This window comes from Salmo salar, chromosome ssa06 (assembly GCF_905237065.1).
Source record: "Salmo salar chromosome ssa06, Ssal_v3.1, whole genome shotgun sequence".
Taxonomy (NCBI): domain Eukaryota; kingdom Metazoa; phylum Chordata; class Actinopteri; order Salmoniformes; family Salmonidae; genus Salmo; species Salmo salar.
The window spans coordinates 44,901,804-44,916,716 of record NC_059447.1 but is presented as its reverse complement, the minus strand read 5'-3'; the positions used below and the strand labels follow the sequence as shown (position 1 = coordinate 44,916,716).

At 43.3% G+C, this 14,913-nt stretch overlaps 1 protein-coding gene across 1 annotated transcript; it reads left to right on the top strand.

Annotated features, from left to right (window-relative positions):
- The first annotated feature begins 6,305 nt into the window (after positions 1–6,305).
- On the top strand, positions 6,306–14,480 carry LOC106607471 (leucine-rich repeat-containing protein 3B-like). The gene is made up of 2 exons (XM_014204453.2): positions 6,306–6,754; positions 12,119–14,480. The coding sequence occupies exon 2, from the start codon at positions 12,166–12,168 to the stop codon at positions 13,018–13,020; it is 855 nt and encodes a 284-aa protein (XP_014059928.1). The 5' UTR covers positions 6,306–6,754; positions 12,119–12,165; the 3' UTR covers positions 13,021–14,480.
- The last annotated feature ends 433 nt before the right edge of the window (positions 14,481–14,913 follow it).

Genomic DNA, 14,913 nt, shown 5'->3' with positions numbered 1-14,913 from the left:
ATTTTACTGTCAAAATAGGACTCCATAATTTCCTGATTTATTTTTGTTCAATAGAGATCAATTACATGTTTATATATGCACAGTGCATTCGGAAAGTATTCAGACCCCTTCACTTTTTCCACATTTTGTTATGTTACAGCCTTATTCTAAAATGAATGACATTAAAAAATGTTCTCATCAATCTACACACAGTACCCCATAATGACAAAGCGAAACAGTCTTTTAGGATATTTAGCAAATTTATTCAAAATACATTTTAAACGGACGAAGTTTGGAACCACCCAGACTCTTCCTAGAGCTGGCTGCTCAGCCAAAATTAGCAAACGGGGGTGAAGGGCCTTGGTCAGGGAGATGACCAAGAACCCGATGGTCACTCTGACAGAGCTCCAGAGGTCCTCTTCGGAGATGGGAGAACCTTCCAGAAGGACAAAAATCTCTGCAGCAGTCCACCAATCAGGCCTTTATGGTAGAGTGGCCAGGCAGAAGCCACTCCTCAGTAAAAGGCACATGACAGCCCGCTTGGAGTTTGCCAAAAGGCATCTAAATGACTCTCAGACCATGAGAAACAAGATTCTCTGGTCTGATAAAACCAAGATGGAACTCTTTGGCCTGAAAGCCAAGTGTCACGTCTGGAGGAAATCTGGCGCCATCCCTACGGTGAAACATGTTGGCAGCATCATGCTACAGTGTAACGCTAGGGCGTAGTGGGTGCAGAGTCAGGAGCAGGAGGCAGAGAATGCAGGGTAGTGTTATTTATTTAACACACAACGGCAAAACACAAGCCGCCCCAACAGCGAACTACAGCGCACACCAAAACCAACGTGCCCAAACACATGGGACAAAAACAGGTCGGCGCAACATACGCACTCGCACTTCAAAAATACAAATGAGCGTGCATACACAAGCAATACAGTACCAAACAATCCCGCACAAAGAGCAGGCGGGCCTCCTGGCTAAAATAGCCCAGCTAATCAGCCCAAACCAAAAACAGGTGCACACAATCAACAAAAAGGGGGAAAAGGAAATCAGTGGCAGCTAGTAGGCCGGCGACGACGACCGCCGAGCGCCACCCGAACAGGAGGGGGAGCTACCTATGGTAGGAGTCGTGACATACAGCAATGTTTTTCAGCAGCAGGGACTGGGAGACTAGTCAGGATCGAGGGTAAGATGAATGGAGCAAAGTACAGACAGATCCTTGATAAAAACCTGCTCCAGAGTGCTCAGGACCTCAGACTTGAGCGAATGTTCAACTTCCAACAGGACAAAGAACCTAAGCACACAGCCAAGACAATGCAGGAGCGGCTTTGGGACAAGTCTCTGAATATCCTTTAGTGGCCCAGCCAGAGCCCAGATTTGAACTCGATCGAACATCTCTGGAGAGGCCTGAAAATAGCTGTGCAGCGACGCTCTCCATCCAACCTGACAGAGCTTGAGAGGATCTGCAGAGAAGAATGGGAGAAATTCACCAAATACAGGTGTGCCAAACTTGCAGCGTCATACTCAAGAAGACTCGAGGCTGTAATCGCTGCCAAAGATGTACTGAGTAAAGGGTCTGAAATCTTAGTTAAATGTGATATTTCAGTTTTTAAACCTGTTTTTGCTTTGTCGTTATGAGGTATTGTGTGTAGATTGATGAGGATAAAAAGCATTTCATCAATTTTAGAATAAGGCTGTAAAGTAACACAATGTGGAAAAAGTCAAGGGCTCTGAATACTTTCCAAATGCAATGCAATTAAGCAGCATACCACCCTGCATCTCACTGCTGGCTTCCCTCTGAAGGTTCCCTCTGGTCCTGGTCTGTCCTCAGATGGGAGACCAGATGCTACTGGAAGTGGTGTTGGAGGGCCAGTAGGAGGCACTCTTTCCTCTGGTCTAAAATTAAAATATCCCAGGGCAGTTATTGGGGATATTTTCCTGTGTAGAATGCCATCTTTCAGATGGGACATTGAACGGGTGTCCTGACTCTGAGGTCACTAAACATCCCATGGCACTTATTGTAAGAGTAGCGGTGTTAACCCCGGTGTCCTCGCTAAATTCCCAATCTGGCCCTCACGCCATCTAATCATCCCCAGCTTCCAATTGGCTCATTCATCCCCCCTACTCTCCCATGCAACTATTCCCCAGGTCGTTGCTGTAAATGAGAATGTGTTAACAGTCAACTTACCTTGTAAAATAAGGTTGAAATAAAACAAGATTATGTGCACTAACTAATATCATAGGCTAATTCATTTGGGTTTCAACATCTGAAGAACTAAAAACACATCGCTGCATTGCTGTCTCTAAGTATAATAGCCACTGCTAGTAGTCATGTATTCATCCAACAGTAAATTGAATGTCCTAAAAAATGTTGCAGTTGTAGGCTACTACCCATGACTTCAATATCTCAAATATCTTGGTTGTAAAATAGATGCTACTGAGATGAATATGGAGAGTTGAGAAATACATAATTATACCTACAGAAAACTGAGGCCCTCCGCTCTTCGACAAGGGGACGAAGCTTGTTGTGTGTTTAGAATATTTTTTTTTCTCTCTCGAGCACATGGGGGGGAAGAGGAGAGTGGCTCACTCATTGCAGCAGCAGGCCCCAGTGAGGGTACAGGCACATGGGGAGAGCAGACACTTTCGTTACAGGACTCATGACGATAATGCACTTTACTGTTTGACCAAATCATGGTTTTAGACAAAACATAGAAAGTTTTGAGTGAGGTGACAATGTAGAATATGCTCTTCCTACGTTTATAGGCACCCTTTCCGTTTTTTACGACCCATGATCTTGGCTGTCTAACTGATGACAGAGTAGGAGCCGTTCTCTTTGCTGATGTAGAATTTTATTTTGAATGCGAGTTGCGTGACCTCAGCCTATCAGAAAACCCGGCCGGCCCATCTTGGTCCACTGAACATCCAAAAGATCATTATAGATTAGTATAACAGAGAAATTGCATAAATGTCTTTTAAAAATACATTTTCTAAGGCCCGTGGGCCGCCGGCCATGTCATCTTTTTCATTATTACATTTTTATATATAAAACATATTTCTGTGTGTGTCAATTTTGATTGGAAATCAATTGTTTGGTCCCCACAAGGATAGTAAAACAAATGTGTGTGTGTGTGTGTGTGTGCGTGCCTGCTATCTCCTGAGTGTCATTGATTATACCTGACTGTGTGTATGTGTGAGCCTGGCAACAGGTGTATGGAACCTTTATGTGTGAGGGTACCTGTCAGCCAGCAGCACCGAGTAAAACTAGCTGTGCCTGGCTTAGAAGCTAACCAGGGCTGACAAGGGACAGGGGGCAAGGCATCAGGGCTGAATATATACACACACACACACACACACACCAGGTGTGGAGACACCATGCAGCTTTAATGAGCTGCCTTTAAAAACCATCACACTCCTCCTGTAGTCAGAGGCCTGACGAGGCATACTGAACACTGACTAGACACACACTAGTTAGGGAAAGTTGGGCAGAGATGGAAAATGTAAACTGCAGCCTGGTCTGGTGTCTACTGTATATGGACAGACATGTACACACAAAGCCTCAGCCAAAATATAACGAACTTTACTTCAGAACCTTTTCTCTTACTGCCTTGAACTTTCCTTTCCCAAGCATGAAAAATACATACGATTATTGAGTACTGCATTCCATGCTGGCACTCTAGCACAATGAACAGTAGATTACAAGAGAGATTACTTGCTGGCAATCTAGCACAATGACAGAAAGAAATTGACTGCTTTTGAGGAGTGTTGTGAGGACAATCAGAGAGTTGTGCCAATGTGTTCATCTGTGTCCTCTCCTTCACCAGCCCTGATGCAAAGCAAACTTCCATCCTGACATCCTCGGTGACACTAGTTTCAAGGATCTGGAAAACGTTACTAGCTATCATGTCCTTGCATTAGGGAAGAGGAGTTAAGGTCCCTCCCCCCAGGCCTCCTCCTCCAACGAGCTTTGAAAGGAATTGAGGAAACGAGGCTTGAGGAAGTAAGAATTTGACAGCTCTCTCCATCCCCCCCTCCCCTCTCTCTTGGTCCATTTTCCTCAACACGCTCCTCTCTCTCCCCCTCTTTCCCTTCCTCCCCTCTCTCTCCCTCCTTCCCTGCCTTTCACCCCCTCTCTTCTGAGGTTGTTTTCAACCCTTTTAAATATATTATTTCTTGCTACTCTGTACATGTGCACTAATTTAATTATATTGACCCTAACCTTCCTTTTGTCACGCTTCTATCTCTTTTATCAGTGAGTAAGCAGAGCTACATTAAATTGTTTTTTTATCCTCATCCTTTTTTTTCTGTTTAATGAGACAGGTGAAAGTGAGTCTTCTCTCTCTATCCATCTCTCTTCTCCACTATACTTAATGGATATCCTCCATAAACACCTTTTCAATTCTTCTCCATTTTGGAGATTCCTCCTTCTATTTCAGCTATATCAGATATCAAGCAGGGTGCTCTTTCCTAGAGATGATAGCCTTTGAGTCTTTGCTTAGCCTACAATTGGACTATTTTACGGTGGCTGACAGACAGTGTAGCTGAAGGTCGACTTATTCTCATGGCCGTAACTCCATATATTTTTGTCAGTCTGGGTCTCAAATTACTGTTGAGTAAGAATAGTAGAATACACAAGGTGCAATTTCAAAACTTGGTTGTACATCAGCAGTTATCTTCTAGTTATACTGCATGTCACTCACTGACAGTCACTCAATTAGCCCATGCCAGTTAACATGTTTAAGATTGGTAAATTAGTCTAGCCAGCTATCTCAACTCGTAGTAATCATGGCCGAATTACCGACCAAGCACACAGGGCACGAGCCCAGGGGCCCTGACCGCCAGGGAGCCTCCATTGATTTTGCTAGTCGCTCTCACTCAGATATCATATTAACGTTGCATGAGTTATGCCAGAATATGTAGAATTGCAGGAAATTAGCTGTAAAATGTAAAAACGAATTTGTTTACTTGTTGTTAATAAAATACTTTTCCCGCTAACAGATCCCTCTGTACGTATAACATCATAATATCATTTGTAATCCCGGTTTTAGCAGATATCTGTAGACTTCGAGTCATTGTGCTGACTGCCAGTTAGCATTGGCTTGCAAAACTCCCTTTAACTTCTTTCAAACTGGACACAGATGTAAAAATGGTATCCACAACTTCATCAGACTCTGGGGAAGTAGATAAAGGGCCTCCCTCTTATAGCGGCTAATTATATACCTAATAGACTATGTGTTTATAGATTGACTGAGGTGAATGAAGCTACAGGAACCAATGTGATAATGTCTGGGGTAATTTCTTCTTGTTTTTGCTGTTCTCCAAATATCATTTTAGAGTTATTAAATTGTATAGAAATACAGCAAATGAGGGGGAAATGTCACCTTGGCAGCATAGTATCACGACTCTCCCCCTCCTTTACTATTAGCAAGCCTGTGAAATGTTCACCTATTAACTTCAGCCTATGAGCATGGCACACTAAAGCAATTCCACCACACTTGTTGAATAACCTATTGGCTCACTCCTGCAATAATCCTTTTCCCTTCTTCCAACCAATGGGCATATGTCTAGGGGAGTATTTATGTCAACTCAACCCTTGTCTCTCACTTGCTGTTTTGCAGCAGCAGTCTTTCAACGACCTTCCACATTCCCACCACCACCAACTGAAGTCCCCATCATCTGAACCTCATTCTCCCTGCGGGGGGTTTCGATGCCAGCGGCCCAGCAACCTGTCATCAGCATCTGGCTACAAGAAACATTCCTTGGAGATGAGGCCTACCCCAAACTATTCAATACAATTCCATATTGCATTTTGTCTCTGTTGTCATTCAGTTAAGCCTGTATTGAACTGAAGTTAGTGTCAAGAGTCAGAAGAAGCACTCATTGCGTATAGACATAGGCCTTCACTCATAGAAAAAAAGTGTTCATAAACGTTTTTTCGGCTGTCCCCATGGGAGAACCCTTTGGTTCCAGGTAGAACTCTTTTGTGTTCCATGTAGAACCCTCTGTGGAATGGGTTCTAACTGGAACTATGGGACAACCGAATAACCCTTTTAGGTTCTAGATAGCACCGTTTTTCTACTTGGAAGCACTCAGAGATGGTCTATAATTTGGATGGTCAGCATTTTGTAGATTATTGTTATCTCTGAGATGGACAGCTAGCAAGCCCCCATTAGCGATTACTAATTAGTCATTAGTAGCCTACTTCCCGTGTGACCATAGGCTATTGTATTGCTCGGATAATTGTTCGGAAAACGTAAGTTCTGCGCAGGTCATTCTAGCAATCTCAGCCTTTACACACGTCCCTTGAAGGCTGCACATGACATTAATCATGGAAAGGTTTCCCGCCTCTCAGAAGTCACGATGTGGGTTGACGAGCACAGCAGAGCGCACAGCGCAGCAGTAACAAATAACCGTCTACTGTATGTGCGGTGAGGAGATTTTATGCTTCAACGCTCCTGTGCCTGCGTATGATGGCTGATATTACAATTTTAAGACAAGAATAGGTTACGGTTTGGTGTGGGGTCCTCTTGTCCCCCTTGATATTTACAGTCGTGTTTATTTCTTCAACAACTAGATAGCGGGGAGCGGTGAGAGGCAACAACCATCGGTATTGAATGCTGGTAAGCAGGCTCCTCCAGTCCATGGGGTTGTGACGCGGATTCTCGGGCTGTGCTGAATTGAAAGCGGGTACTGTAATCGCAGTTGAGATATGGACGCTGTTCTGTGAAGCATGCTGTACTGACAAATGTTCTTCTCCCAGACAACAAAAGCTGAAGTGGTAAGAAAGCTCTTATGTTTGCCAGCCTTGCATTTGCATCTGATTATAGAATGAATAAATATGTCCTTTATACATAAGAGGCAAAAGGTTAATGGAGGAGTAACATTATATTGCATTGAGAAATATTGAATGTTGTTGTCTGAAACATTGTATTACATTATTGTTGGGAACCTTTTCATTTTCATTGTCATGTTGGAATTTTGAGGTGCAGCTTACAAAAGCATATCTCAGAGGGATATGAAATGCTTTCGTAAACTCCACCTCAATATTCCATCATTAATAAGTCATTGAAAATAAGAAATTGTTCTTAACTGACTTGCCTAGTTAAATAAAGGTCAAATGTAGGGTATCCCTAAAACACCTCCAATTTAGGTCAGTGGCCCAATGAATTCATAATAGCCTACTGTATGTGCCAAAGGTTCATTCCTTGCAGAGGATTGTTGACATCCTGCACTTTCCAGAATGCATCAATTTAGCCTGAATGTTGTGAGGTTGGAGAGTAATGGCATATTCGTGTCTGCCTACCTTTGTGTACATTAATATCTGATTATGTACATTAATATTTGCCAAATCAATATTTGATGTATTAAGTTCCCACATTTTGAATGTTTGAATGTATTAGAATTGTGTCTGCAAGGGGTTTTTGTGTGATGTCTGGCAGTCCGGCTGAAAGGAACTGTATATAAGAAAGGATTCAGAGAAACTAATTCACATGCAAAACAAAAGTTTAGAGTTACTTTAGCCAAAGTTGCTAACATCATGTACTAGGAACAAGCTGAATACAGTTTTTCCCCAGTATTCCTGCAATAACACTTCTGTGCCGTGTCCACTGTGGAAAAGGGTTTTCTGTCTGTGTAAACCCTGCTCGTAGTGGCAAACCTCGAGAGCCAGTTTCTTCTATTGCGTCAAACCGATGACTAGAGAACATCCATCACTGAGGAGGAGGAGGGAGGAATCAATAGAGGATAACAGCATGAGGCCTTTCTTCACTTGATAATTGCAAGTTCCCCCATATCACTTACTGGGAGGATAGTCAAATCTAATGCATTCAAATGTTATTCTTGTAGTCAGACAGTGAGTGCACACTGTACTCCAGGATCTGTGGTATTTTTAATATACTTTAACAGTTTATACAGTGGAACATCAGTGTCTTATTGCAGGACTCATAAGTAACTGAGAGAGTTTATATTCAATGCTATCTTAGCCTATATAGTACTAAGTCGTTAGGAGAAAAACTAATGTAACTGAGACAATGAAGTACTGAGCCTAATCTCGCTCACACACATGCACACTGTCGCACACACTCTATAGTACATTCACACAGTATGTCAATCCATTCCGCTTAGCAGGGGCGAAAATCTGATATCAACTTTGGAGGGGACAATTACATGAAATTTTCTCAAGAGCAATTCCTGAGGGGGACACCAAAAGTAGTGCTGTAACACATAGCCTACATTGTAATATGGCAAATGTATATTGAGGAACCAAAGAAATAAGGTGTTTGCCGTACTCCTAACTACCGGTACCCAAAACTACACAACTAATCACAACAGAAATACCATTGCCTTTAGTTCAGTCACCAGTTTAAGCTGAGAGTGGGGGTATCCATGGCATTTTCCAATTATGTTCCTATTTTACAAGTAAAAAAAATTGAGAACCTTTCATAATGTTGCCAAACAAAGACTCAACAAACTTACCTGAGACTCCCTGTCTCTGCCAGTCTGTCCCTGCATATCTGTCCCCAACTCTGCTGTCTGTGTGCCATCTGTTGCCTGCTCTGCCTAATGACATCATTGTGAAACATTTCCATTATAATTTCATTTCTTTCTTATGAACATTTTATCAACTAGTCTTTGAGATATTAGGCTACTAGGGTTCTTACTATGCGTTTTGGTGTATTGAAAAATACTCTGATGTCCGTCTTTTATTTTTCTGCCATTTTTCTACCTGGCTGGCTGGTTTACACACACACACAATGTGTAGGTTATTTACAGTAGGAGATGGGCTTCTATCATCCTCAATCATTCTATTTGGGCTCGATCTAAAAGGTAGCTAGCAAATGTGAAACGGATTAAAATGACAAGAGTTGACAGCTGTATGAGTTCACCATTTACACAACATATGCTGCAACCTTTTGTAATTTTAATAGTTTGTTTCATATTGGCTGGCTTCCAACAATAGCTGAATTTGCAAAGCTAGCGAGCACCAATTCAGTTTCAGTGATGTTTGCTATAATCTTTGCTACCCGGGTTAAATAAAGGTGAAATAAAATAAATAAATAAAAGTTCCCTTGCGACAATTTAGCTTTTGCAACGAGACCATTAAATATATTTAAGACAATGGTAGAAGAGTGTAGTTCTGTTCAGTTTGGACTTCAGTTTATCGCTAACCTTATCACAGGGACTTTGAAGCACTAACTTACATCATCTGCATGCTGAACTTGGAATAAATTGACAATAGCAAAGATTCCATCTTTGACGACGCCACATAAATGGAATAGGTACTAGCTAGCTTAATAGTTAATATTTGCGCGCTAGCTCTGCATATTCAGCTAGTGTGTGTGCGCGATTGACTGGATTAACCTCACGTCAGTTACGTGCATTGAGTGCCTTTCAGACAGTAGATACGACCTCTCTGTTACCTAGCAAGCTAAGGAACTGGCAGTGGATCAAACCATTGTGAGGCAAAGGGTGGGGGGGGGTCGCAATCTTTTGAAACTTAAAAACGCGCTATTAAGTGTCTATAATCAGCACAATTGCTTTCATTGCGTATTATTAATATTATTTAAATTACATAGTTATGTTTCAGTGATATATTGGGGGGACAAATCATATTTTTCCCAGGATGGGGGGGTCGTGTCCCCCCCCATCCCCCCCGGGATTTCCGCCCCTGCCGCTTAGATAATGGGGTTCTGTATTGTTTGGAATTAGTGGTTGTCAAGCTAATGATGCTATGTTTAGCCTCTCGTCATTTTCTTTATTAGATTGTACCCCTCTCCTCCTTACGCATTCAGCAGAACCCCAATAAACCAGACTTCTTCTGCTCAACTCAGACAGGAACACTACTGTATCACGACATGTTGTGACAGGTACCACTAATGCGGTTGTTATATGGTCCACTCAGGCCTCCCAGACACTCGGCCATCCCTCACCCTGGCTCTGAGGAGACGGTGTCCGAGACGCAGTCCTTCTTATTGAGCCGTGCTGCCTTTCGTAATGTGACTTTAAGAGCCACTCTTAAGATTATGTCATTTGTAAACCAGCCTAAGTGGAGTCTGTCTGGTCAGATAGAGCTGATTTCCCAGAAGCTGAATGAACGGCCAGATAGAGTACAGTTTCAGTACATTATGTCTGTATGCAACAGGTAGATCTGATGGGAGCCATGTTGGATATAAAGATGCCAGTTACTGTTTTATTTATTTTCAGTTATTATTTTTTTAACATTTTTGTAAACTGGTGAATACTTTAGGAAGAATATGTTTACATTTTTATGTGCAAGATTTACAATTATGAAAAGCATGAATCCATAAAACCAACCTAGCCTTCGACCAAAAAAGCTCTCCTAAGATTCTTAGACCTTTAGGCCAGGGTTTTCCAAACTGGCATCTTTATATCCAACATGACTCCCATCCCATCAGATCTACCTGTTACATACAGGCATAATGTACTGTAACTGTACTCATCAAGCTTTGATTATTTGAATCAGTTGTGTAGTGCTAGGGCAAAAACCAAAACGTGCACCCAGGGAGTCCTCAGCACCGAGTGTGTGAAACCCTGCTCTAGGCTACAGTTGTGTTGGGGTGAAACTGTGAGCGTCCCGTCCAACTCATACACTTTCTCCGGGGCTTTGTGTCAGTGGAGAAACATATTCTATGCGGTTTAGAGAGGATTAGTAAAACGATACTGAACTGTGGCATTTAGTGCGCCTCAGCCTGCCTCAGACAGCGTTGCACAAGAGTCTATTACCTGAGTCGTGTCTCAGTGAAAAGTGGGTTTACAGAACTGATATGCCCGGAAACATTACATTGAGTGACCCAAAATGTACTTACACTAAATGACCCAAAGATGACCTACTTACCGCTGCAGACATAGCCAACATCCAAACAGACTCAGCCCTAGATTCAATTAGTTCCAGCGTTAGGGCTCTATTACAGCGTGATTGAAATGTTCCCGTGTTAGCAGAGGCTGCATTATGTCGACTCAAACGGAAATGACCTTGACTTTTCTATCGCACAATCAGGAACGCTTCAACGATACAGATTGAATAGAACCCTTAAACAGCAATAACCGCCGAATGCATAGCAGTTTTTTTCCTTTTATTTAGGCGACGTCGGAGGTGTAACTGGGTTCGGAGCGGTCAAATCGGTGAGCGGCTGCTCTTGTCGTCATTGTCACGAAACCACACCTGTCCCTAAATCCCACCCGTGTTAGAAAGTTCAGAACGAGAAAGTGTAGGCTCTGTAGAAATGACAGTCAAGTTTAAAATTATTAAATGAAATAAGGGTTGATATCAGCCTAATCGAGTTGTAGATTACAACACATGTTCCAGTGTTGGAACTTGTAGCAAGGCTGCATAGGATTTCTACTAATGCAACTCGGTGCATCCAATGGCAATGTCCGCTACAAGTATAACGCAAGGAGCCGCTTGCTGATTTGACAGCTCCAACGCAGTTCCACCTCCTACATCGCCCAAATAAAACAATAATGCTGCTATGCAGTTGTCGGTTATCGCGGGTTAAGACAGATCTGATTGAATCTAGCCCATAGCCTACATCCTACATCCAAACCGGGTTAGTGCTGTACTGTAGGTTCCTAGAGGCCCTAAGCCCGAGTTTCAGAGATATTCCCTCTGAATCCATTAGAGGCTGAAAGTACTTTGCAATCTAAAATAACCATGACCATATATATTTTGAGCGTCTGTCTCCCTAGTTACACTGAATCAGAGCAGGATTATGGTAATGCGAAGTCACTCCACGGCAACGTTGAAGTGGGACAAGAGAAAAAAAAACATGCCAATCAATGAGAGTTCCATCACAGCACTGGCAGGAAGCACATTATCTGTCATCTGTACGCACGGATGACGCCGTCGCTGATCTCTAGCCCACTCCTCCTCTACACTACAGCTGTGTTTTGTCATTTTCTGTTCGTCATGTCACAAGTGCCAATTCATTACAATTAGCCCAGTCAGGATCAAAGTGGGCTAAAAATAACAACTGGCACTTCTATGGCTCTTCGGATTACTCACACAGAGATGGTTCTGTGTTGCTTCTGCCACACTGATATTAGTGTCAATTGCAATCACTTGTTGTCCTCGTTCCTTTTCTTCATTATATTCACTCTGATATTTTTCCTCATTGTCTCTCAGGCCGGCTGGTTGGTGAAGCTGTGACCTATGCAGGGTTGTCTTGGCTGATGGTCCAGGGGCTGTGTCCTTCCAGGAGGGTATGCCTGTATTCCACCATGCCGCTGCTGGCAGAATGGCTGCTGTGCCACTCCTTGGTGGCATGCCTGTTGCTGCACAGCCTGGCACTCAGCGCCACCACCGCGGGCCTCCACGGGGCAAACACCGGCTGCCCCGAGAGCTGCTACTGCTCCGAGATGGCCGACGGCGGGAGGGTGGTGCGCTGCAGCAACATGCACCTGGCGGAGGTGCCGCATGACCTGCCCAATGACACCCGCCGACTTTACCTGGACGGTAACCTCCTTACCACCATCCCCGCCGACGCCTTTGCAGGGCTTCCTTTACTCAACGAGCTGGACCTCTCCCACAATGAACTAACTCAGATGGAGCCGGGGGCCTTCCGGGGTCTGGTCCCCTCTCTTAGGAGCCTGGACCTGTCCTCTAACAGACTGACCACCCTGGAGCCAGAGGTCCTGGGGGGCCTCAGGGCCCAGGCCAACCTCACCCACAACCCCTGGCACTGTGACTGCCGCCTCCAGGTGGCTATGCCCCGGCTGGATCTGGAACCGGTGTCACTGGCTGGCGTAGTGTGCCACACTTCGGAGCCCAAGGACGTTGGCGTAGATACAGGGGTGCCCTTCATCATGGTGGCGGCCGACCTGGACCTGTGCGCAGGGCTCAAGAGGACCACGGACGTGGCCATGCTAGTGACCATGTTCGGCTGGTTCGCCATGGTCATCTCCTACCTGGTGTATTATGTCAGGCACAACCAGGAGGACGCACGGAGACACCTGGAGTACCTCAAGTCCCTTCCCAGCATACTGGACAGGCCAGAGGAGTCCTCTAAACTCAGCACAGTGGTGTGAGAAGTAAATTACCAGACCTGGGTCAAATGCATTTTGTCAAGTACTTTCAAATTCTGGAGAAGTGCTTGATTTAGTTTGATTGATGTGCAAGGAGGTAGAGTTTGCACTTTTGGGAATATTCTTATGTAGTAGGTAAGCTAAATCAAGCGCACCTGTAGTATTTGACATATATTTACCTAGGTCAGGTAGAGACACAGGAAATAACAGCCAAAAACCTCAAAGGGATCAAAAAAGGAAATGCCCAAACTTGGAAATAGACCGGGATACTACTGTACTGTACAGGTTTTCAAATTGTTCATCACCAGTAATCCATTGGAAACGCAATACCTCACGGTAACATTTCATTCAAACAAATTCACACTCTTTGATGAATCAATGTCATTTAATTAGACTATTTTTTCACATAGCTGTTTGTTATATGAATTAAGGAATTATTTTACACATACATTTGTGAATATTCTAAATGTATTTGCAAATCAGTCTCAGTCTTTTATGTAAGATACTCTGTATTTGAAAATGATTTAATTCCAACGAGGTATTGAAAGATTGTCAAATGCATAACTATTTCACAATGGACTGCCGAGGGCACCGTTTTGTTATTAATCAGGAATGCACGATGTCATCAAATGTCCCCATATTAGTCATAATACTGTGCTTGGCAGTATAACATAGACTGCATTGTTCTTCCAGCAGCTGCATTCGTTGAATGTTGGATCTTTATTTTCTGGATGAGAACCCCATGTAATCAACAAACATTTTACCAGAAAGAATAAAATCATGAAATGCTCCTTCATTTTTATTTTGGCCACAATACCATATTTATTCACAGTTGTATTGCATGTAATATTTCATTTCACACAAAGTCCGCCTGAACATATCACCTTTTTATTTATTTTAAATGAACAATGTGTTCATTATATTGAATTATGACATTTGACAGACCGTAGTGCACGATGGAAAAACTAGTTTAGAAATATGAATTGCACAACTTTAATCAGTGGGTCCAACAAGTAATTGTAAAAAACGTTTAAAAGAGTTCACTGTCTGAAGTCTTATTTTAATTTCCTCCAAGCCTCATGAATTCCTTTGATCTCACTAACAGATGAGAGTTAGAACTATGAATCTGCTTTAGGGACAGACTGCACTGAATATGACTTCTGTCACACACACACACGACAGCCACAATGCACACAGTAAAACTCCACACCCTCAGGCTGAAATAAAAATGATAGATTTGACCCTTGCTCAACGTTTGGGAACTGGGCCTGCCGATAGGATCACCCCGGCCTCCCCCATCATGACATAGGATGGGAATAAATACAGAATGGTGTTTTCCTGACCTACTGGAGCTATTAAAACCCTGCCCCTTGACCGTGGTACAGTATCTAGCCACAGTCTGTCCTCTTTCTGTCTGTCTTAAGTGCTCATTCGTGGAGGATGGGAAAATGGGGGTAACCTTTCTCTCTCTTTCTCTCGCTCCCTTGCATTTATCTGTCATCGTGGAAATTGCAGCTGAGCTCTAATGGCCATGGTGACATACACACCACCAATCTGATGCTGAACCCTGAGGGTCAATCATGCACACGCACATGCACACACAAATAAATACAGTTTACATAATTATACAGTATAGCCTGTTTAATCTTAAAAATGTCAGTCATGAGCCGTACCAGATACGGATACATTGCCCTCATTAGCATGTGCTTATTTGCATGGACAAATGGACTCAGTCACATTACCATACACATTGTAATAGGAGAATGTCTGTACATGGGTGCTATGTAAGCAATAATCCACGGGGGGGTGTGGTATATGGCCAATATACCACGGGTAAGGGCTGTTCTTATGCACGACGCAACGCAGAGTGCCTGGACACAGCCCTTAGCCGTGGTA

Coding starts and splice junctions, on each gene's coding strand:
- LOC106607471 (XM_014204453.2), top strand. CDS start 12,166: ATGGTCCAGGGGCTGTGTCCTTCCAGGAGGGTATGCCTGTATTCCACC.